This window comes from Phalaenopsis equestris, unplaced genomic scaffold, assembly GCF_001263595.1.
Source record: "Phalaenopsis equestris unplaced genomic scaffold, ASM126359v1 Scaffold000070, whole genome shotgun sequence".
NCBI lineage: Eukaryota > Viridiplantae > Streptophyta > Magnoliopsida > Asparagales > Orchidaceae > Phalaenopsis > Phalaenopsis equestris.
The window spans coordinates 347,581-370,022 of NW_018164512.1; the positions used below are offsets into that span (position 1 = coordinate 347,581).

The window sequence follows — 22,442 nt, forward strand, 5'->3', positions numbered from 1 at the left end:
GAGCAATACTTCCAAAATTGATTACATCCAATACCCCTAATTTACAAGCACATTTTCTTCACTTCTTATAAACTATGCCACAATAAATACAAACTATACTATAAATAATGCACTTGTTAACTAGGGCTACTAGACTTGAGGAATATTTAACTATGTATTATTGGGCTTTTTAGCATTTAGAGCTACGATCTGTAATTTTCATGCGACAACTTCTCCACAGCACAAGCTAAAGACACAAATATGGAAAAACAGCACACTAAAAATGAAGCAGCATTTTATAGAGGAAAATAAAAGCAAACCAAACATCCAAATCTCATTGATAACAAATTAAAACATCTTTACAGAAGCATTCCAGGATTTCAGCATCTCTGCCTAACCTGTCCGATCATTAAGAGAGACTCAGAAGAGTTTGTATGGGGAGGAGGCATCCATAGGGTGGATGAGATAGGTAAGAACTAAAGCCACCAGCATCAGGATGTAAGCAATCCCTTGGTCAATAGATGTTCCTGCAAACAAGAAATGTATCATTTTACTATAGGAGTGAAAAAAAAAAAATTTTTACTGTAGGAGTTAAAGTTTTAGGCATAACTAAAGAGAACTTCCCTCAATAAAAATTAGCGCATGCGCTTTTATATTGAAAGCAATAATTTTCATTTGTTATTTATGTGATACATGGCATTAAAATATATCCTTTGCAGAAAAGACTCATTTACTACTTAATTTGAGGACTGTTCTTCGGGGTTAAATGTTGGATATGTAATGTCTTTATTTATAGAATGTCTAATTTCTATTTGCAAGGAACGCTGTTGTTTGCACAAAATGTCTTAAACTAAAAAGATTGCATCATATTGAGTCAGTTAGTTAGATGATATGGCATTTTCCAAATTATCAAAAAGATAAAACTGGAGAGGAGAGCTGATACACAAGTAGTTGGTAATCAGTTTATCTTTTGAATATTAAGGGGAAGTACAAAAGGCTCGCACCTTCTTCCTCCTTCAAAAATTTAATGACCGCTGTAACCCTTGGTTAAAAAAGAAATTGAAAAAAAAAACAAAAATTCTTTGCATACCAATTCTATCTCTCTCTCTCTTCTACATTTAACTTTTTTTTTCTACAAAGGCTAAATGAGCAAAGGAAACGTGCTCTTATTGCCAATTGCAAGGCAGATAACTACACTCTTAAGGGAATAGGGTCAAAGTAGACCTTTAGCTGATGGACCAAAGACAACCTTAAGTCCTTAATATCTGCATCTAATTATCTCCTAATGCTCCTAATCAGTCCATTGCAAATATGTTTGGTTGAATAGGTGCCTCCCCTAATTTGTGTATGTGTTTTGCATTTTGGTCAATTCAATTTGAGAAAATAAAGCATCTCCTCAACCTATTTTAGTATGCAGTTAGATACAAGCACATGACCCTTCTATTGTGAAAGCATAAACAATGAAAAACATTTCCTAAAAATGAAATGTTAATTGAGAAAAAAAAAAAAAGAAATAATGGGAAAGGACATTCTAATAACATTGTCGGTATGACAGCCTTTTGTTTTTTACCTTATTATACTCTTTGATATAAATTTAAAATGAATTTATATCACCCAATTCCTATGTATTTAGATATCCAACACCCAAACTTTATTCGTTACTTCTATGCTGCCCAAATCTTGCATATCACATAAAAAATATCACCATTTTAACTTTTACAAGGTGAAACACGCATTTTCATGCATAGGTAAAGTGAAGTTGAAGTTTAGGTGTTAGGTATGTGAGAACATAGGAATTGAATGGTATGTAAGTAACTCTTCCAATTAAATTCCAACAAGAATTTACACCCCATAATGGATGATAATAAATAGAGGTATTGCACAAGATTTTTCCAATGATGAAAGGAAAGGGCCCAAGCCACAAACCACTGAGACCAGCTAGAATATAAAAAGCTACACTGGGAGCTCTCCACATGGTAGAGCAAGTTATTAGTGGTCACTACAGTTGTACCATCAAATGCCAGTTAAAATTCCTACTTACAGAGGAAAACAGCACCACATTTTCAGAGACAGGTTTTAAAACATACACCTAACAGAAGGTCACTTAAAAATGCGGGCCCAAGTGTAATAATTCCTAATAATAGTCCAAAGGCAGTATACAAACTTAACAGCTTTAATAAAATTACCATACAACACATGCATCAAAAACATACTAAGCTGTTGCTTGCTTTAACAACAAAAGGGGAGTAAATGGACAATTAAACATACCATTGTTCCATTATTTTCTTTTTTTGCTGAAGTTGTGCGATGGTTTATGCCATCCCCATTTTAAGCTAATTCACCTTTAAATGTGGCCATATTGATTATATATCTCTGTAATGCTAAACTCACCAAACAAACTCACTGTAAAATTTGAATGGTTTGATTCATGATCAACATTTTAGCACCACTATCCTCATCCCATTTTTCTCCATTTTATATAAAGCAACACAAGTATCCACTTCGACATTGATTTTTATGTGTGATGTTATTTGGGGATTATAGTAGTGCTCTATATGTTTTCCATGGATGTAATTTAAATGCTAAGCATTCTTCGCAGACCAATAAATACGTTGCTCGAACCAACAAAAAAAGGGAGTGGAAGATGAGCATCCATTCAATAAAAAACCAAGTCATAAACATGAAAGAAGCTCGATTATCTAACAACGAACTGAATCAAGCTGTAAAAAAAGCTTTTGGAGATAAAACCTTCTAAAATTAGTGAGTGCTTAAAGGATGTTTAGTTATTGGGGCATTTACATACATACCACTCGGCTCTATGCATTTACATATCTAACACCTAGACATTACTTTTTTACATTTATACCACCCAAATTTCCACATCACATAAAAAATACCACTATTTTAACTTTTAAAATGTGAAATACAACTTTTCATGCATAGTGTTAGATATGGCTCATATACCATAAATAGACAGTGCTAAATCAGGAGCGGAGCAGAGCGGAAGATTTTGTCCAAATCAGGGGAGTTTCCTTACGCGGGTTGGGGGTGCGGGCCCCGCAGTACGGTACAGAGGCAATGTTGTAATTACATATTGTACTTAGGGTTTACTCCTGAGATTATAAATAGATTATAAATAGGCCTGTTAGTGCCTGTTAGTAACCCCAAGAGGTATCTTCTATTCTGTAACCTCTTTTCCGAATAGTGAAAAAAACTCGCCGCTCTGCTCCTGAGGACGTAAGCATCATTGCCGAACCTCGTTAAATCTCTTTGTGTGCTTCTGGATTTGTGTCGATGCTTATTTTTCTTCGTCCTAATTTCTCAACACATAGGTAAGGTGATATGTATGTAAAAAATAAAAGTTTTAGACACGTAAATATACAAGAGTCGATTGGCATGTATGTAAATCACTCTTAGTTGGTTTAAAAAAAACACTCCTCTGATCAATTTTAGCATGCTCGGAGCATTTCTCTTATTGGACAGAATGAATATGAACAAAGTTACAGAAATGAAAGCACTTGATATGCCACTTTTGCACCCAAGTAAAGCTCAAGCAAACTCTTTTGGGCTATGTGGCTGCAAGATTTAGGGAGTGTTAGGTAGTGCGTTTTAAAGTATTTATGAACGGATTTACTAAATCGAGCAAAACGCTAAGATAAGCCAAATACCCCCCTATGGGGATTTAAGCTAAATCTTGTTAAAAAGGGCCTCTTGAAACCGAAGTTTCGCTAAATTAAGGATTTGTTAAAGCTAGGCTGAAATCTTAATCTTAGGTTTAGAGAGCCTAACCATTCCAAGGATTTAAGAATTTAATATTCTGTTACAATTAATAATGCAGAAATAATGCGGCTTATATCTAACTAATAATCTAATTGGGTATAAATTCGTTTAGCCATAGGTTAGTAATAACCTTTAGTAATTTTTCATGTTAAAAAATAATTAATCTTATATATTTAATCCAATGAAATTTAAATAATTTATAATTATACTGTTTTAGATATTTTTCCTAATTAAATCACAAGTCTCACATAAATTGAATCTTTATTGATAAATAAAATTGCTAATTAACTTTGTTCATTAATCAGCTAATATTTTAAGTAATCCAAGTCTAATTAATCCATAATAAAGCCAATTAAAAATTAACTAAAAATCTAATTAATAATTATAATTTAAAACAACAATCTTATTAATTACTCCAATTGATTAGACCTAGAACATAGTTTTAAAAGGGCTTCAAATTTACAATTATTTAATTAGATAAAAAAAAAATGATGAACAAAAAATATTTTAAAATCTTAGGTATACACATAAGAAATATTACTAATAAAAATAAAAATAATAATAATAGAGATTAATAAATAAATCATTTTAATTGTAAACACATTTTACTTGAATTAATAATTTATATTAATCATCTACTAATTATTCATCTTAAATTAGTTTAGGAGTTAGATATGTAAAAAACATAATTTTAATTGGTATGAATGTAAATTTCCCATTTTTAAGGGCATTTAGCAGCTAAACAGCTAAATACAAAGCATAATCAAACAAATAAAGTTCAGGATTAAAAAATTAGAAATAAACCAATAATCTATTAATTAGTAAGTTACCAGATAAATTAAACACAATAATTTTTTATGCAGTCAAATTAACTAAAAAATAATATCATTATTAATCAAAAAAGTTAATTTTTAAGGATAATTTCATTTGTTAATCAATGTAGCTATCACTATTTTGTTTGCTTGAACATACATCAAGAAACAATGCAGATCAATGCTCCTTAAAAGATGCATAGGCAGAAAGTTAAAGAAGCAAAAAAAAACCGAAAAGATCGTTCCCAAACGCAAGAAAAGAAATTTAGATCTGAGAGTAGATCAGGAAGAAAAGAGACACACCATCGCTGGCCGGCGCAGGAGCAGGAGCGTTGGCCTGAGCGGACGGCAAGAAGAAGCCGACGATGAGAGACACAACGGAAACTAAGAGAAAAGGAGATCCCATTGCCGCCGCCACCCGCGCGATCGCTTCAAGAATCCAAACAATCGGATTCAACTATCCCTCTGTGTCTGGAAAATGCGAGGGCTGAAATGGGAGTTAAAGAGAAAATGGGAGAAGATTAACAGGGAAAAAGAAAAAAGAGTAAAGTGGAGATTAACTCTAAGTGACTTCGCTTTGCTTTTGTTGCCTGATGGTTCGCGGGTGTTTCAGAAATAATGGAGGATCGTCTGGTTTTATGGAGGTGGAAACTCGGGAAGGGAAGAAGAAAAGAAGAAAGTGGAAGAGGAAAGTGCGCTTAGCTCATATTCCTCACAAAAAAAAAAAAAAGTTTGAATTCCAATATTTTATAAAAATTTGATTTTTAATTAATTGATCTATTTTTAGGTAAATATGATATATAAAAAGGGGATTTAGGTAGATAACATTTTAAACTCTTGTATTTGCAAATTGAATACCTAAAATTTTGTATTTAGATGCACAACAATTGAAACTTATTTAACACTTAAATAATGGACATCCCTTTTCTCATTTGTAAGATAAATGGAATAAAAGATTTAGTGTCAAATTTTCATTTATGCTTGGAGACGAGGCCGGAGAAAGATTGAATGACTGGCTTATCACTTTCTTTGATCTCGCTTTAATATTCTATGGATTGGTAAAAGAGAGAAGGCTTCGTTGGAGGTTGAACCTCTCCTTTATGGGGGCTTCGAGCTGTAGGATCACCGCCAACAACACATCCACTAACAACAATAATAGCAACAACTCTACTTGGCTGCTCTGGGCACTTAATCGCCTTCAATCAATCGAGTTATTTGATGCCAACTACAAGAGGTCCTTTGAGAGAGAAATATGTCATGTGTAAGAAGCTAATTCTCGTCTTCTTTTAGTTTTCTTTATTTGTAGCAATGGTCCCTTATATAATGCATATATGTGCCTTGCTTCCCCTTAATCTGTAAGTGTGAATCCTTTGGAGCCCAAAAACTTTATCTCTGTTGTGATTTGGGGCCCTTAGAAATTTCAAATTCTAGCTGCATAGTTGAATCACGAAAACTCAAATGCTTGATCTTTGGATATCTGGTTCTAATTGGTCTTCATTAGCATCTGTTTACTAGCACTTGATATCGATTGTCTGTCAAATAATGGTTCGACATTCGTCATTCGGCTCCATGATCTAATATTTGGTTTACTCAAGGCCAGTTATTATGATGGATGGATCCTAAGATGTTCGTTTTGCGATGATCTAGGTTGTCACTTTTCGGTTATACATTTAATTTCTCGACTATCTTTTATCTTAGAAAGTCATGCTGCAGTAAAAATCAAATCACTAAATTCTAATAACTCTCTTTATTTATAAATAAATAAACATAATGTAACTACTCCCTTTAACTTTGAGCTCGTAGCTCTTAAAAATAGATTGAGTAGTTGTCTCTGACTCCACATTTGATTTAGCCCTTCCCTTCTCTTCAATTTGTTTGCTCCCTTGTTTAGTTCTTACTTATTATTGTGGATCTGACTCGGTCGTAAACAAAATTATTGAACGTCGTCCTTCTCTGCGACATAGTTGATGATCATAAGCATTGATGAGAAGCCAAAAAATGTGGGAAACAACATTTTCGGCCTAGCAGAGGAAGGGTTCCAGCAGGGGGAGGGGTCCCAGCATAAGTAGGCTCGAGCGAGGCATTTTCGGTTGGCTATTACATAGTGGTAAGTAATCTCCATCAAGTTATGTGGGCAGAGCAGAAGAATCTCATTCAAAATACTCTTCCATGTTGCACACTTGATCTTACAGAGAGGGACCTGAGGTGCCTTTTTCAGCATTCAGCAGGATAATGTATTTCAAGGTGTAAAATGGTGAAGGCTAGACATCCTTAGTTATGTGACTGCCCCTTGGAATGATGGGTGTTGGAGTGTGATGCTTCGTTGTTGTGATTATTGCAACTTGTGACCATTCAACAAGTTTTGCAAGTTCTTCAATGGTGGGATTGTCTTTCCCACAGATGACACCAGTATGTTATGTGCTAGAAGATAAGCAGCGATGGTATAACTATTTAGCATCTTTGTGTTGTATGAAATCTAGCCTACACACATAAGTAATTGAAATGACAAGAAGAGACGTCAGAAGTTTTTACATGAAAAACCTGAGAATGGAAGAAACATGAGGCCTAGTCCAGTCAAAAGGATTGACTATAGGTTGATGAGTACACACACATGCCTTTATCACGCAAGCAGTAAAGGGATGCAGAGTTACTCGATGTATAATGATTGCATGTAGAAGGATTCATTATACAACGGTTGGAAGTAGTTGTCGGGACTTTAATGTACCATTTTTAAGATGTGTCGTTGTACGGTGTCCAGATGATGCACTGTTCCTTATAGTTCTTTGTCCACATGATGTTTTTCTACTCAACGTGTCAGACTTTACTCCATGTGATGCTTTGTTAATCCTCAATATACATCGCGACACCGCAAGAGGCCTCATTGCAACGAGCAAGGAGAGGCTGAAGGTGGTCGATGGTGGCCAGCAAGCAGTGGTCATGGTGGTTGGTGACTACAGAAGCGAGAAGTGTTCGTCGGGTCTTCAGTTTGAAACGGTATTGGAATTTAGCTCATTCTTCTCGAACCAGCTCTTCCTCCAGTTCAAGGTCTATGTCCCTCTTAGTGAAGGGGGTACAAATCTATTTAGAGAGTCTAAGAGTGACTTCTTTGCATATAAGAAGTGAATCTAAACCACTCTTTCAGACGGCTCAGAAACTTCATTGATAAAATGGTGTTTTCTAAACATTTATGTGCCTTGACGATGCCAAAATTAAGAGATCATGGACTCGTCTTGTTGATACACTCGATTTGACTATAAGTTTGTAAGATCTAGAATTAACTTGTCTTTCCAATTGGTCAGCCAAAACATTCAAAAGTAGTTTAACAATTTGATCTAAGCTTGTTTCAACTCGAACTGGATCAATTTGGTTTTATTGGGTCAATCTCATTGAGCCGTTCAATTTGACTATAACTTTGCTGAAATCAAAATTATTATGATTTTTAAACATTTATTACTATATTAATCATCCTAAAATACATGCCAAATAACAAAATTTTTTGATGAGATAACAATTATGTTACCAGACCGTTAATATCTTCCAAAGTTCGACTACAGATCAGGGACAATATCAAATGGAATCGCCATGTGCAGGTCAGAAGCTGTCGCCGACCCAGCCACTGTGCCTGCCGGCTAGTAAAGATAATTCTCTCTCCAGGTCCTCGGTCACCTTGCCCAAGGAAAAAAATCACGTACATATCATTAAATAATCATATTAAAAATATTTTCTCCCTACTGAAATGCTCCCGACTTTTGTATCTATTTGTATCTGTTATTTAAATTTTTTTTTTATATTTATATCACCCAAATTTATTTACATATCCAACAAACACTCAGTTTCTGTTTGGAGTAGCTGCAGCTTATCCAATTTATGCTGATAAGCAGCTTATTCTGATTAGTTGTTGATTAGTAGTTAATCTAAATAAGTTGGCTAGCTGTTTGGTTTATGCGTTTGGAAAACAACTGATTTGCATATGTTTCTGGATAAATGACCATTATGCCCTTGATCTTGATAATTTGTTTAGCGGTTTTGTTTGAGCATTTGAAAAACAACTGTTTTGTAATTGTTTCTAGATAAATGACGAAAACAACTGTTTTGTAGCTGTTTTGTAGCTGTTTTGTATAAACTTTCTGTTTGTACGAAATTCACGTAACAACAACATGGTAAACATCCTCCACACGCGAAATCAACAACATAATCTTTTTAACATATATATCATCTTTTTATACATGAAAATGATATATTTTATTTTTTTTAAGTTTGTATGAAAATTTGAAAAGTTTAAATGTAAATTGTGCTGTTCAGTTGTTAGATAGGTAAATACCTAAAACTAAGGGCCTGTTTGGGGCGGCTTATTGGGGTGCGGTGGCGGCATGAAAACGCCGTGGAGGTGTTTGAAAAATACGTTCAACACAGATTATTATTGCCGCTCATACGCACTTCCAAGATTTCGTTAACAGAAGGAGAAGTGGGGAAGGAGCCGCGTCCTGTGTCTGCTTCCCGCATTATCTTGAATAATTCCTTCGGTGCGCTCTCGCCCTCGCTGATTCCTTCGTCTCCTCAATCTTGGGCACGGGGTGGCCCTCTCACCAAGCGAAGAGGAAGAATGGCGAAACAGGCTTAGCTTCCTCGATAATTTCTGGTTTCTGGTAGGAGCGAATCAGAAGAATGAGAAACGGTAGTTTCAGTGCCGCAATCCTGTCGTCGCCTTCCCAGCTACTCTAATGGCGACTTTATCGCGAAGGTTCGTTCACGAAGGCGATCGTTTTGGGCGAAACCTGGAGGGGGAGTGACAAGTGAGGGTTTGGGTAGAGAAGGAAGTTTTGAGAAAATAACTTTGTATATTAATTATAATAGATAAATTTACAAATGTATCAAAATTTTAATTATATCATAATTTTAAGAATCTATAATTAATTATATCAAAATTTTAATTATAATTAATTTGTATATCATCAACTTAATTATGGTAGATAAATTTGTATGTAATTACTTAATATTTGATTAATGAATAAAAATATATCAAAATTTTAAGTTATTTAATAAATTTCTAAGAAATTCTTTATTATGTAATTAATAATTGATTAATCAAAATTTATTAGCTAATAAGTTAATAGTTTATAAAAAAAATAAATAATTACATACAGTTCCGTTACAAACAGTTTCACCAAACAGGGGCTGAATAGACATTTATCTTACAACATCTATCAATAAGCTATTCTAAATAAGCTTCCCCAAAAAGACAACCAACTTATTCTGATAATCTGCAGATTATCAAATCATCAGAATAATCTGTTTATCAGCAGATTATAAATAATCAACAGCTGCGCCAAACAGACCCTAATTTGGTGGCATGTATGTAAGAAAGCCCCTAATTTTTATGTCCATTTATTATAAGGGCGAGCTTAGATAAATATGATCATATAAACAGATGGCAACATGCTAGTAATCATTAGAAACATAATATTAAGTTTAACAGCATAGCAATCAAGAATACATTAAAAAAAAAAAAAAATTGTTAGGAATGACTATAGGCTATTATACGGACTTTCAGTCATTTATAACATGTCTAACAATTCGAGTACCATTTCTTTAAGACAAATTGTGCTAGAAGAGATTCGAACTCTGGGGTTTTATACCAACCAACAGACTGAGATACACGACACAGTAATGAAAAATACATAGGTTACTAATATATTAAGAGTTTATTTAGCATGTTCTTTTTTGTCCCTCTTCATCTTAATGCATTTCATTATCACCGCAAAAGTTAAATGCGTCGCTTGCAATCAATTTTATTTGTTATACTTTATCTTGCTTTGACATCAGATAAAAATATATTAATAATTTAAAAACAAATTGTTTTAATCAGGGAAAATTTTGAAAGTTATACCTTTGTAAAAATGATTTAGCATGGTATATATTAAAAAATAGTTTACATGACAAGTTATTTGTTAGCATTGTCATTCTTTTTTTTTTAAGGAATGGTCAAAAACTACTATACAAGCCTCCAACCACCCCCAATACGTCTTACAATTCGAGTACCACCTCCTTTAGGCCAACTGAACCAGAAGGAATTCGAACTCCCGACCTGAAGAGTCTTATACCGTGGATGCCAACCAACAGACCGGGATACGCGACACTGACATTTTCATTCTTATATATATAATAACATAAATATTTTTTTATTTTGTTATCTTGCAGCATTCTCAATACAACAACAGCAGCAGCAACAACAAAACCTTAATCCGACTAAGTGGGGTCGGCTACATGAATCCCTTTTCTCCTTGGTGTCCTATTTAGCGTCGCATTTTCATTAGTTCTAATAAATTAAGCTCATTTCTTATACAATAAGCCCAAGTCTTCCTAGGTCTATCTTCGTCTTTCTTAACATAAGTCAAAGCTAAAACACCTATTCTCCTAATCGGATCATCAGATGATCACCGTTTGATGCGACCGAAACATCAAAGTCGTCTCTCTATAATTCAAGAAAATTGAATAATTAACTTATTTGGCCTACTTTATCACTTCAATTTAGAGTGTATCATCCACTAATCTTGATTTACCAAAAATTTATAAAATTAATTAGAATAGTTGAACATTATTTAATATAATTATTCCATGCATTAAATTTGACCAAATATTTAATTTTTTATGTCATCAAATTATGCTAATTTTAAAATTTCAATTCTCATTTTAAATAGCCGCATAACCATAGCAAAATAAAAAGACTAGATTTTTTTTTTAATAAAAATTAAATGATTCATATAAATTTAGTTTCCTTGTGTTAAAAGAAAGTTTTACATTTATGTGATCCATTTTATCTTTCTTAAAATTAATTTTTATTTTTCTATGGTTTAAATTTTATTTCGCCCAAGATTTAATTCTTGAATATTCTAAACTTATATTTTTTGTTTTTTTCTTGATATTATTAATTAGGAAAAAGTTGAATCATATCTATCTTGAAGCAAAAATTGAATTTTGAAGCTTTTTTTCTTTATTTTGGAATCATTTCTTACTTCAAAAAATTATGCTTTCATTGTGTTTAAACTAAATCTTACTTGTATTGAAATTATTTTTTGCATTATTGTTAAATATATTAATGAAAATTGCATGTGATCAAAATAAATTTAAGTTCTAGAATAATTATTTCATTTTATGAAAATTATTTTTTGAAAGTTGAAAAATTATTATTTCTTATATTATATTTGATATTATAATTTTATCATTTGTATATTGCATACTTACATCTTTTATTTTTTTTTGTCATTTTTTAGATGATTATGTTGTTATAATTATCTTTCAAGCATTAAGACATGTCTGACAAAAACGAATGATCATGTGTGTGTGTGTATGTGTGTGTGTCTATATAACATTGAGGATTTGTTGGGATAAATTTTACTTTCTTGCTACCATTGTTTATGCTGGTTGTTCTAGTAATGCTAGAATTGACCTTTGCAATAATCTCATTACTTTAAAAGATTGTGGTGCAATCTTGTGGGTTTTTGGAGGGGATTTCAATGCTATAATCTTGGTGGAGGAAAGGAAAGGTGGTTGGTATCCTAATAAGGTTTTAATTGATAAGTTTAATGTTGTTCTTCTTGATGCTGGTCTCTTTGATCTTGACTTTGGAGGTAATTCTTTTACTTGACACCGTGGAAATGTTTTTGAGAGACTCAATCATTTTTTAGTTAATAATTTTGGTTGGTTTTTTTCCTATTATTTATGTTTTTCATTTGCCTTTTGCTCCCTCTTATCATACTCCTATCATGCTCAGTGTTAAGTTGTTCAATAAAGCTAAAGATTATCATTTTAGATTTTTTAATATGTGGACTTTTCATAGCTCTTTTTATCATTTTGTTAAGGAGAACCAGGTCACAGATTATACTGACAATGTTGGTAGTAAGCTTTGGGATTTACGAAAGAATCTGACTATGAAATTGAGAAAGTGAAATTGGGATACCTTTGGTAATTTGCATTATCTTGTGCAATTGCTTGAAGATGATCTTAAAAAGCTGGATTAGGATTATTCTAATGACTACTATTATATTTTTTCTATCTAGTCAAGAAAGGTTAACTAATGTTATTAATATGGAGGAAGCTTTTTATAAACAAAATGTGGTTGGTCATTTTTTGTGAATGGTGATAGAAACACTGCTTATTATCATGTTTTATTAAAAAGAGAAGAATGCTTTAATGAATCAAGCAAGAAAATGACAACATCCTTCATTCTTTATATCTTATAAAAACATACGACATTGATTATTAGACTAATATGTTTAATTGTGATTATAGTTCTCTAACGAACATTCATAGGGATCTCCTTGCTTAAGAGGTTAATATGATAGCTAGGATGGATTTAACCGCCGTTCTTGATTACAATGATGTTAAAAATGTGATTTTCTCTATTGATAGTAATAAGTCTGCTGGACTTGACGGGTAAACTTCTGTTTTTATAAAACCTAATGGGTTATTATTGGTAAAGATGTTATTTTATGTGTTCAGTATTTTATCAAAGGGATCTTCCTAAATATCTTAAAGTTTCTAAATTGGTTCTTATTTCTAAAAATAAGAATGTTTTACATTAGGATGATTTTAGACCTATAAACCTTAATACTGTAGTTTCTAAGATTATTTCTAAACTTTTCGTTAACAGGATTCAAGATCATCTCAAAATTTTGATCTCTAAGAAACAATCTGCTTTTATTAAAGGCACATCTATTATTGAGAATGCTTTGATTAGTCAGGAGATGATTTTGGAGCTTGATAAAAATTGTAGAAAGGGTAATATTATCTTTAAGATGGATATTAAAAAAGCCTATGATACTATCAAGTGGGATTTCATTCTAGAGATTTTCAAGGCTAGAGGTTTTAATAATGCTTCTTGTCTTCTTATCAAAAGAATCCTTGAGAATAATTATTATTTTGTTTTGATAAACAGTAAAAAATGTGGTTTCTTTAAGTCTTATAGGGGGATCAAGCAAGGAGATCCTCTTTTTCTAATTATTTATTATGGCTTTTGATTATTTATCTAAATATCCTAACAAGATGTTCTCTAACTATCTCAGTATGTATTATGTTATCAAGGGTAATTTTGAGATTTATCATCTTGCTTATGTAGATGATTTGGTGATATTTTTCAATTCTTATAAGAGGTCTATCAAAAGACTTTGGGATGGTCTTAATCATTTCCAATATGCTTCTGAGCTGGTCTTTAATTTGAATAAATGTAGCTTCTATTGCTCTAAAAAGATCTCTACAATGAAAAAAATTGGGTTCAAGACTTTACTAGGCGTAGTAAATGGAGTTTGCCTATTAATTATCTGTGTTTTAATCTTGATAAAGGTAAAAGAAATGTTCATCTTTTTGATAGTCTTATTGAGAAGATCAATAAGAGGATCATGTCTTGGGAGACTCTACTTTTGTCTTTTGGAGGTAAGGTTACTTTAGTCAAAAGTGTGCTTACTTCTATACCTCTTTATACTCTTCTATTTATGATAATTCATATTAATTTGATTAAAAAACTTGAAAATAGTGTTAATAAATTCTTTTGGGTAGGTAATGGCCACAAAATTCATTTGATAAGTTGGTTGAAAATGTGTAAGCCTAATCATTTTGGTGGTTTGGTCTTTAGAAGCATCAATGATTCTATGAAAATATGTTTTATGAAGCAATGGTTTCAATTCATAAATGGTAATTCCATTTGGCCTTTGTAGATGAGAAACAACTAATGTGTTAACTCTCATCTTCTCTCTATTATTCAAAATCCTTTTGACACTTTTGTTTGGAAGAAAATGCTTAAGGTTGCTAGAATTACCCAAGATTTCTTTTGTTGGGATGTCAGTAATGGGAGCTATAGTTTTTGGTAAGATAATTGGTTAGGAGAAGCTCCTTTGGTTAATTCTTATTTGGACCCTTTTGAGGTGGATTTTGCTATTAAAGACAGTTGGAGTGATGATACTTGGAATTTACATAGGTTGAGCAATCTGATTAGAAAAGATGATGCTAATCTAATTGCTAAAATTCTTATTACTGTTGGTAATGAAAAAATTAAAATTAAAGGTGAAGGTGGAAGCTCTATGTCTAAAACTTTTGCTAAGTCCTTGCATTTTTCTAATGGTATGGATTTAAATTGGGCTTAGAATTCTTTTGTTGAGCTTCTCAATCCTTTTTAATTTGGAAGTATTTTCATTGTATTATTCTCACGGATGTTATTCTTAAGATGAAGGTTTGATATTTTTCTCTAGATGTCTTCTTTGCAATCAAAATGAGGATAATGCACAATATATTTTTATTAATTGTTCGTTTGCTAAAGATATTTGGTCAAAGGATTTTATTCTCTGTGATAAAAGGATAAATGATGTGTTACGAATTCCAATGCTAATTATATTAATCGTTGGAGAAATTATGGAGGCGATCAGTTTTTTGCTTATATTCCTAGTGTGGTCTTTTGGTTCCTTTCGATTGCTAGAAATGAGACTAAGCATATGGATAATCTGATTTCTAAGCTCTCCTATTTTATTTACATTAGAAATTTTATCTTCAAAATGCTTAGATATTAAAGGTTTGAGAAACCTGTTGGATTGGACATGCTGAAGTTTTTTCATTAGTTTAATATTTTGATTCCTATGAATTTTAAACCTGTGACTAATCTGGTTATGTGGAAAAAAGCTAAGAGAGGTGTTTTGAAATTCAATACGGATGATAGTTGAAATAGTTTATTTGATGGTATTGGTGGAGTTTGTCCAAACTCCATGGGTGTTTGCTTTTTGTGGTTTTCTACACCAGTTTCTGTTGTTTCTCCTATATGTGTTGAAGCATAGGCGGTAATCATGGCTCTGTTTTTGGCTGTTAGATGCGGTTGAGATGATATTTAGATTGAAATGGATTTTCTAGAGTTGTCGAATTACAGTAGTAAGAAGAAGGAATATCATTGGTTTTCGATTATTTATATGAATAAAATTTTTGCTTTACTTGAGTATGTGTAGGTTCAATGGATGTTCATTCATCACGAAGGTAACCAGTGTGCTATTGGGCTTCAAAAAGATGTTCGGATTCTCAGGAGTTTAATTTTGCTGTTATAGTTCCATTAGAGCTTTCTCGGTTGATTAAAGGGAATTGTTTAAATATTCCTTATATTTGTACTAATATTTTTTTTAATGTGTTTTCTTGCGTGAGTTGTATTTGTGGCTAACGGTTCTTAAATTTTTATTTGTTTTTTTGAATAAGTTGTTTGTGTGGGGAATTTTAATATTACTATTGGTCACACCTTATACATCTACATATGCATATAGATGCATTTACATACATACATATACATACATACATACATACATATATCAGTTGATCGAACATCTACTTGTCAGTTGTAACTTGTAAGTCCCCTCTGGTCTGGAGTTCGAATCCCCCCGAGTCTAGGGTGTGATACTCAAATTTTTAGGCGGATGAGGATGACTGGGGCTTGTAGAATAGCCTTTGGGCATTCCTTTTTTTAACTATAGAAACCCCACCATCCAGGCAATTCCAGCCATTATAAATATATATATATATATATACATATATAGAGACATATACAACATTTTAGTTGGTGTATTTACAATTGAATATCACGTTGCAAAGTTATAATCATATTTTTCCAATTGGTAAAACTTAAGTTGTTGAAATATATTTTCATCACACGTGGTATTTTATTCCATACAAGTCAAAATAATTATTAGCGTATCAATCTATCAAATTATTTTTTGTTATAAAATCACTTTCAACGAATAATTATGTTGTAAGCAAAATATACAGAGCTTGTATTTGTTAAAATCTTTATTTTTTTTCCCTCTATTTTTCTCCAGGCCGTTTGGCTTGGTTTTTTGCGTGAAGTTATAATAACATAGTTTTGGATCATTCTTATTCGTTATTGTGTTCGAAGTTCGTACCGTGCAGATTCCAATAATACAACATCATTTGTAAAAGATGGGACGGAATTTTCGTAAATAAAAAAAAAAATAAAAAAGCTATTTTTTCACACGACCCGACCCGAAGACCTCCCGACGGTTTTCTAGTGGTATTCTGGTGTCATTATAGTGATATTTTGGTGGTATTCTTGCGTTATTCTAGTAATATTGTGGTAGTATTCTAGTATTATTATGGTCATATTCTGATGGTAATTTGATGGTTTTTTGTAGTATTATTTTGGTATATTAGTAGTGTTATTGTAATATTCTGGTGATATCCTAATATGTTAGTGATATTTCAGAGGTATTCTTGTGATATTTCGGTGGAGTTCTGGTGGTCTTATGATGATAAATTGGTGGTGTTTTGGTGTACTAACACAATACTACCTGAATATCACCAGAATACCACAAGAATAATACCAGAATATCACCATAATATCATCAAAATATCACACGATACCACAATAATACCACCAAAATAACACTAAAATACACTAAATATCACAAGAATACCAAAATAATACCATAAAAATACTACTATAATACCACCAAACCAACAGAGTACCACTATAATATCACCAAAAGATCACAATAATTTCACAAAAATACTACCATAATATCACTACAATACCACAAATAAATCACTAGAATAGCACCAAAATACCACCAAAATATCACAAAAATACAACAATAATACCATCAAAATTCACTATAATACCATAATAATTCCATAAAAATATCACCAAATACTACTGAAATACCATCAAAATGACACTATAATATCACCAGTATACCACCTCCTCATAATACCATCGAGCGGTCTTCAGGCCGGGTCACATTAAAAAGTAGCTTTTCTCATATTTTTTAAATTCACTAAAATTCGGTCCCATCATTCTACAAATAATGTGGTACGTATTCTGAACGCAATATTTTCCTATTAAAAAAGGAATACGTATGTTAGAATTATTTTTATTGATTGTGCTAATGACTCGAAAATATTTTCCGAATTTTTTTCCATTCTTATTTATTTTTTTTTAATTTATTTTTATTTTCTCTCTTATTGTTTTATTTTTTGCACGTAATTATTTTTTATTGTGGTATTATAAAAAACCAGTTTTGACATTTATTTTTTTAATTTATTCATATAACATGGGAGGTGAATATTGGAGGTGATGTAATATATCAGGGTGGAATTCAATTTCTATTGGGACTGCTTGGTTGGATGAAAAAGTAATCAAATATATTGTATTTTAAATATTTTAAAATTGTGTGACTCACTATAAAATAAATAAATAATTTTATATTATTTTATTTGGTTTTAAGTAGATTGAAAATAATGTATTTCAAAATATATAAAGTATTATTAGTAGGGGAGGGAGACATCGGACACCGATGGACGATAGCGGTTGCAGACGGTCGGCGGTGGATGACTCGCGGTTGCGACAATGACAGACGGCAACTGGACGTGATGAATGACGGACAGAGGGAGTAGTGAGGTCAGAAGGCTATGTCGGTGGACGATAAGGGTTAGGGAGGCGGGGTGGGAGTTAGGACTAATGCCTAGTGGCTGCGGTTGCAGAGGGAGAAGGCAGGTGGCTGGCAGCGGGCTAGGGGGGTGAGGTTGCACTTAGTGGTTGTGGCAGCATAAGCGGCTGGCAGGTGGCAGCGGAGCATGCTGATAACATTTTATATTAATAACGTCAACCAATTTGGCCGAAATTCTATGTTAAGCCAAAATGATTGAAGCTATGAATTTAAAATTTATTCATACTTTAGTTCTTTGTATCAAACATATAATTCTATAAAATTCAAGGAAAAAAATAATAGTGCACTAAAAATTCTCCCAACCAAACAATACTATAACAAGAAAATTTTAAGCAAGAAAGATGAAGCTTGGGTGTATCCAAGGTAGAATCCATGCGTAAGAGAATGCACTTATTAAGTAAAGCAGATTAGCTATCTTTTTGACTATTGTATGTCAAACATTAAAATCACTAAAGCTTACTTGCATAATTTCTCAAATGAGATAAAACTAAGATGGCTTTAACCAATAATGGGGATTATAAAAACTGTATAACCAAAATACGAGCCTACTAAACTCAGATCAAGGTTCAGATGATGCAAAAAGATAGGCGTTAAGTTCTTGAACTCGACTATCCAAGCTTGTATTAAAAAGCTATCAAGTAAAAGCTACTCAGTACAAGCTTTCGGACGAAGGTAATTAGATCGATATTCAAAAGAAAATAGGAGAAACTTTATGAGCCTTTGTTACTCACTTCTAGAGAGAAATATTAAAGGTATGGGGCCTCAAACCTACAATCGCCCAAGTTGTATTAGCCCTAGGACTAAAAGAAGGTTCTTTCATATTGTGCACTTGGTTTGTAATTGTCTTAGTTCTTAATCAAGTTTTTGGAGCTACCCAACGATCACATTTTTATGAAATAAATTAATTCTCTTTGTGTTTCTAATAATATGAAGCATCTTGATAAATGTCTTCTGCAAAGAAACTTTAATCAGATTGGTTAGGATTAGCAGGATATTTTTTCTGTTGTGTATTCACCATAAATCTTAGACAATCTTTATCTAAATGATTAGATATGTGATTTTAAAAGTAATATCATTCCTTGAGAGAACAAATATTGCCTTAAAATGGATCTAACTATTCAGATGAGGAAAATCCTTAAGTTTTATGGGCCTGCATTAACTAGGGGTTTTCTCTTACTTTACGAGTGTAAAATAGGGTTTATTTTATTTTGGGGTATGGTAACCCTACGAGAGTAAGTTTTCATAGTTTATTACATCTTAAGAGCTTTGGCTCCTGAGAACACTCTAATTAAATTGTTGGCTTATATCTGACGTGATTATACTCCAAGTTTCTTAAAGATTAATGTTTCAGGATCTTAGATCGATGAATGGGTTTGAAATGATTTGATTGGAATTGAAAAGTTGAGACTTACAATCCAATAAGAATGTGTCATAGCAAAAGCTCAAAAAAAGGGTTAGTCAACTATGAGAAGAATTCATGCTCTAAGGATTGGAATTGCGAATTTGCTTAAAGTTATTTAATTTTTGGATTTAGGAAATTAGATTTGCTTTGGAAGAGTTTGATTTGATTGATATGACTTAAAAAACCTTGATTTAGATTGCAAAAGTTTGATTTGGATTGATTTAGCTTGAGTAGAAGAATTGAAACGAAAATCTAAGAAAACCATAATACACCACTTTCCACACTTGTCATGGACGTTGAGAAAATAATATTGATCATGAAGGATAGAATCTATTACTATAATGTAATGTGCTTTGGCCTCGGGAATTCTAGTTCTAATTATGAGTATACTGGATGTAAATTTTAATAATTAGAAAAAAAGAAACATTGAGGTATATATTAATGATGTGTTAGTTAAGAAAAAAATCACCAAAATAACTTATAAAAGATAATTAAGAAAAGCAACAAAATCTTAAGAAAGTACAATATGAATTTCAATACTTTGAATTATACATTTGGTGTAAGAAAAAAAAATGTTGGGCTATCTTCTTGCCCTAAAAGGTATCAAAGGCAATCCGTAAAAAATTAAAGCACTTCAATAAACATTTTTAATCCCTCATTCTATATTAAGGAATCATATGAGTTGACTAGTTGAATTTTAAGATTAAATTGTTTCGTCTCTAAGTGTGGAGATAAGTCAATTAAAAGAAGATCCCTCCTATACTAAAATTTTAGTGGTGATAATACCTACAATCACATAAATGTAAATGTCTAAAAATGATATAAACCAAATTATGTCATTTTATGAAAGCCAAATGCCATAAATGTGGGGTATTATGTAAAAGAAAATATATATAATCCGAGTTGGTTTGACCTGATTATGGTTTTTAACTCACTGGAGCTAAAAAAATTCCCCTCCGATCTCTCCCTGATCCTGATCATTGTTATTTTGTTTGAACTTAGCTGCACAGCAGCTCACAGCCTTTTCTATAGACATGTCATCCCCTATCCCATATTAAGGAACCATATGAGTTGACTAGTTGAATTTTAAGATTAAATTGTTTTGTCTCTAAGTGTGGAGACAAGTCAATTAGAAGAATATCCCACCTATAATCAAATTTTAGTGGTGATTGTCAATCAAGAAGGACGGAAAATAAGCAGCTAAATTAGGAGTTTTCTATAATTAGAAGCTTCCTTATTTCCAATATCTTTATTCTAATTTATTTCCCTTTTAATTGAATATTTAGATTAGAAATATGTATTATTAAGTTACCTAAAATAGATTATGCACTTTATTTTGTACCTAAAATAGATTGTAAGATTGTTATTTAATGGAATGAAAGCAAAGGGAAAAGGGAATCGAGCCTATGCAGTATCAGTCTATTTTTCTCAAAACTTTAACATGGCATCAGAGCCAAGTTTTGTCTTAACCACGGATAATCGTTGAAGGAGCCTCAAAACTCCCTTCCCGCCGGCCTTCTTGCGGAAAGGGAGGAACTAATTCTCCTTCTTTGATTCGCATTCTACCGGGCTGTGTCATCCTCCTTCTACGTCCTCTCCCTCTCGTGTCTGGGCTCGCCGACAGGGTTAGGGTTATGGCTCCGCTCACCCACCGTAGAATTATAATTTCAGCACAGCGTCTATGGCGCCAACATCCTCGGCGTAATCGCCTCCATCATCTGCATTCTTCTCCATCTGCTTGTTTCATTAAGTGATAGCGACGACTTGCAGAGCACTGATGACGTTCTACCTGAACGAAATCTCTATGTTTGGTCACGGGATGGAGACTGCAGGGCTTGACGCACCTCTATCAACTCCTGATCCAGATCTCAGACTCCTTTACGGGATTGCTATCGTTTGCCATATGATTCCTTCTTTTCATGGTTTTCTTTGTCAACGATTGCGACTTTCAGACTTTCTTTGCTAGAGGCATTGAGCATATTCAGAGTTCAACTTATTTCGCCTCGCTCTCCAACCGACGAAAGCCATTCTCATGCTTCAAAGTTCTCATCTGACGATTACCCACGGCGATGTGAAGTCTGCGAATGTGCTTCCAGACGAACGGTTTAATGCACGTCTTGGTGATTTTGGTCTCTCAAAAGTGATGGATATGAGAACGAAGCCGGCGAATTCAATTCCTCTGTCCGCTCCACACCACCTGCAGGGACTCTAGGGTATCATCTTTTGGAATACAAGGTTTCTTGGGTTGAAAAAGGGCTTTTATGTTTGTATTATTATTCGTCTGATTCAATTCTTCTTCACTAAGAATTGTTGCTTCTGTGACATCTTCGACTGCTTCTTACGCTTCGCTTCGTTCTCCTTGGCTTCGGCTTCGACACTAATTCTTAGATCGATATCTTTGGCTTCAACAAACCATAGACCTCTTAGGCTTCGACAAAACTTTGGCTTCAGCACTCTTGGGCTTCGACCCACTTGGGCTTCGGCCCTCTAGGGCTTCGGCAATCTCAGCCTTCGGCCTCTCGGGCTTCGGCACTCTTGGGCTTCGACCCTTTTAGGCTTCGGGACTTTTAGACTTCAGCCTCTCGGACTTCGACACTTTTAGGCTTCGACAAAATTTTAGCTTCAGCACTCTTTGGTTTTCGCATTTTCAGGCTTCAGCACTCACGGCTTGAGGTTTTTTTGTCCCGACAATTTTATCTAGCAAATTGATGCTTCCTGATTAGTCAGCATCAATTTGGAGGGGGGGGGGGGGGGGGGTCAGGAAGGACGGAAATCAGATAGTTAATTAGAAGTTTCCTTATTTCCAATATCTTTATTCTGATTTATTTCCCTATTTAAATTGGGAATATATATTATTAAGTTACCTAAAATAGATTATGCACTTTATTTTGTACCTAAAATAGATTGTAAGATTGTTATTTAATGGAATGAAAACAAAGGTAAAAGAGAATCGAGCCTATTCAGTATCAGTCTAATTTTCTCAAA

General features: G+C 33.0%; 1 protein-coding gene across 2 annotated transcripts; it reads right to left on the reverse strand.

The window, feature by feature from the left end:
* Positions 1 to 243: 243 nt before the first annotated feature.
* Positions 244 to 5,272, reverse strand: LOC110019697 (arabinogalactan peptide 16-like). Of its 2 annotated transcripts, none has more exons than XM_020717481.1 (3): positions 5,133 to 5,272; positions 4,875 to 5,042; positions 244 to 506 (listed from the first exon to the last, which is right to left on the reverse strand). In XM_020717481.1, exons 2-3 carry the CDS (start codon positions 4,975 to 4,977, stop codon positions 400 to 402), a joined length of 210 nt encoding a protein of 69 aa, XP_020573140.1. In that variant the 5' UTR covers positions 4,978 to 5,042; positions 5,133 to 5,272; the 3' UTR covers positions 244 to 399. The 2 variants fall into 2 exon arrangements, with proteins under 2 accessions (XP_020573140.1, XP_020573139.1); XM_020717480.1 differs by having other exon boundaries at positions 4,875 to 5,058.
* Positions 5,273 to 22,442: the final 17,170 nt, after the last annotated feature.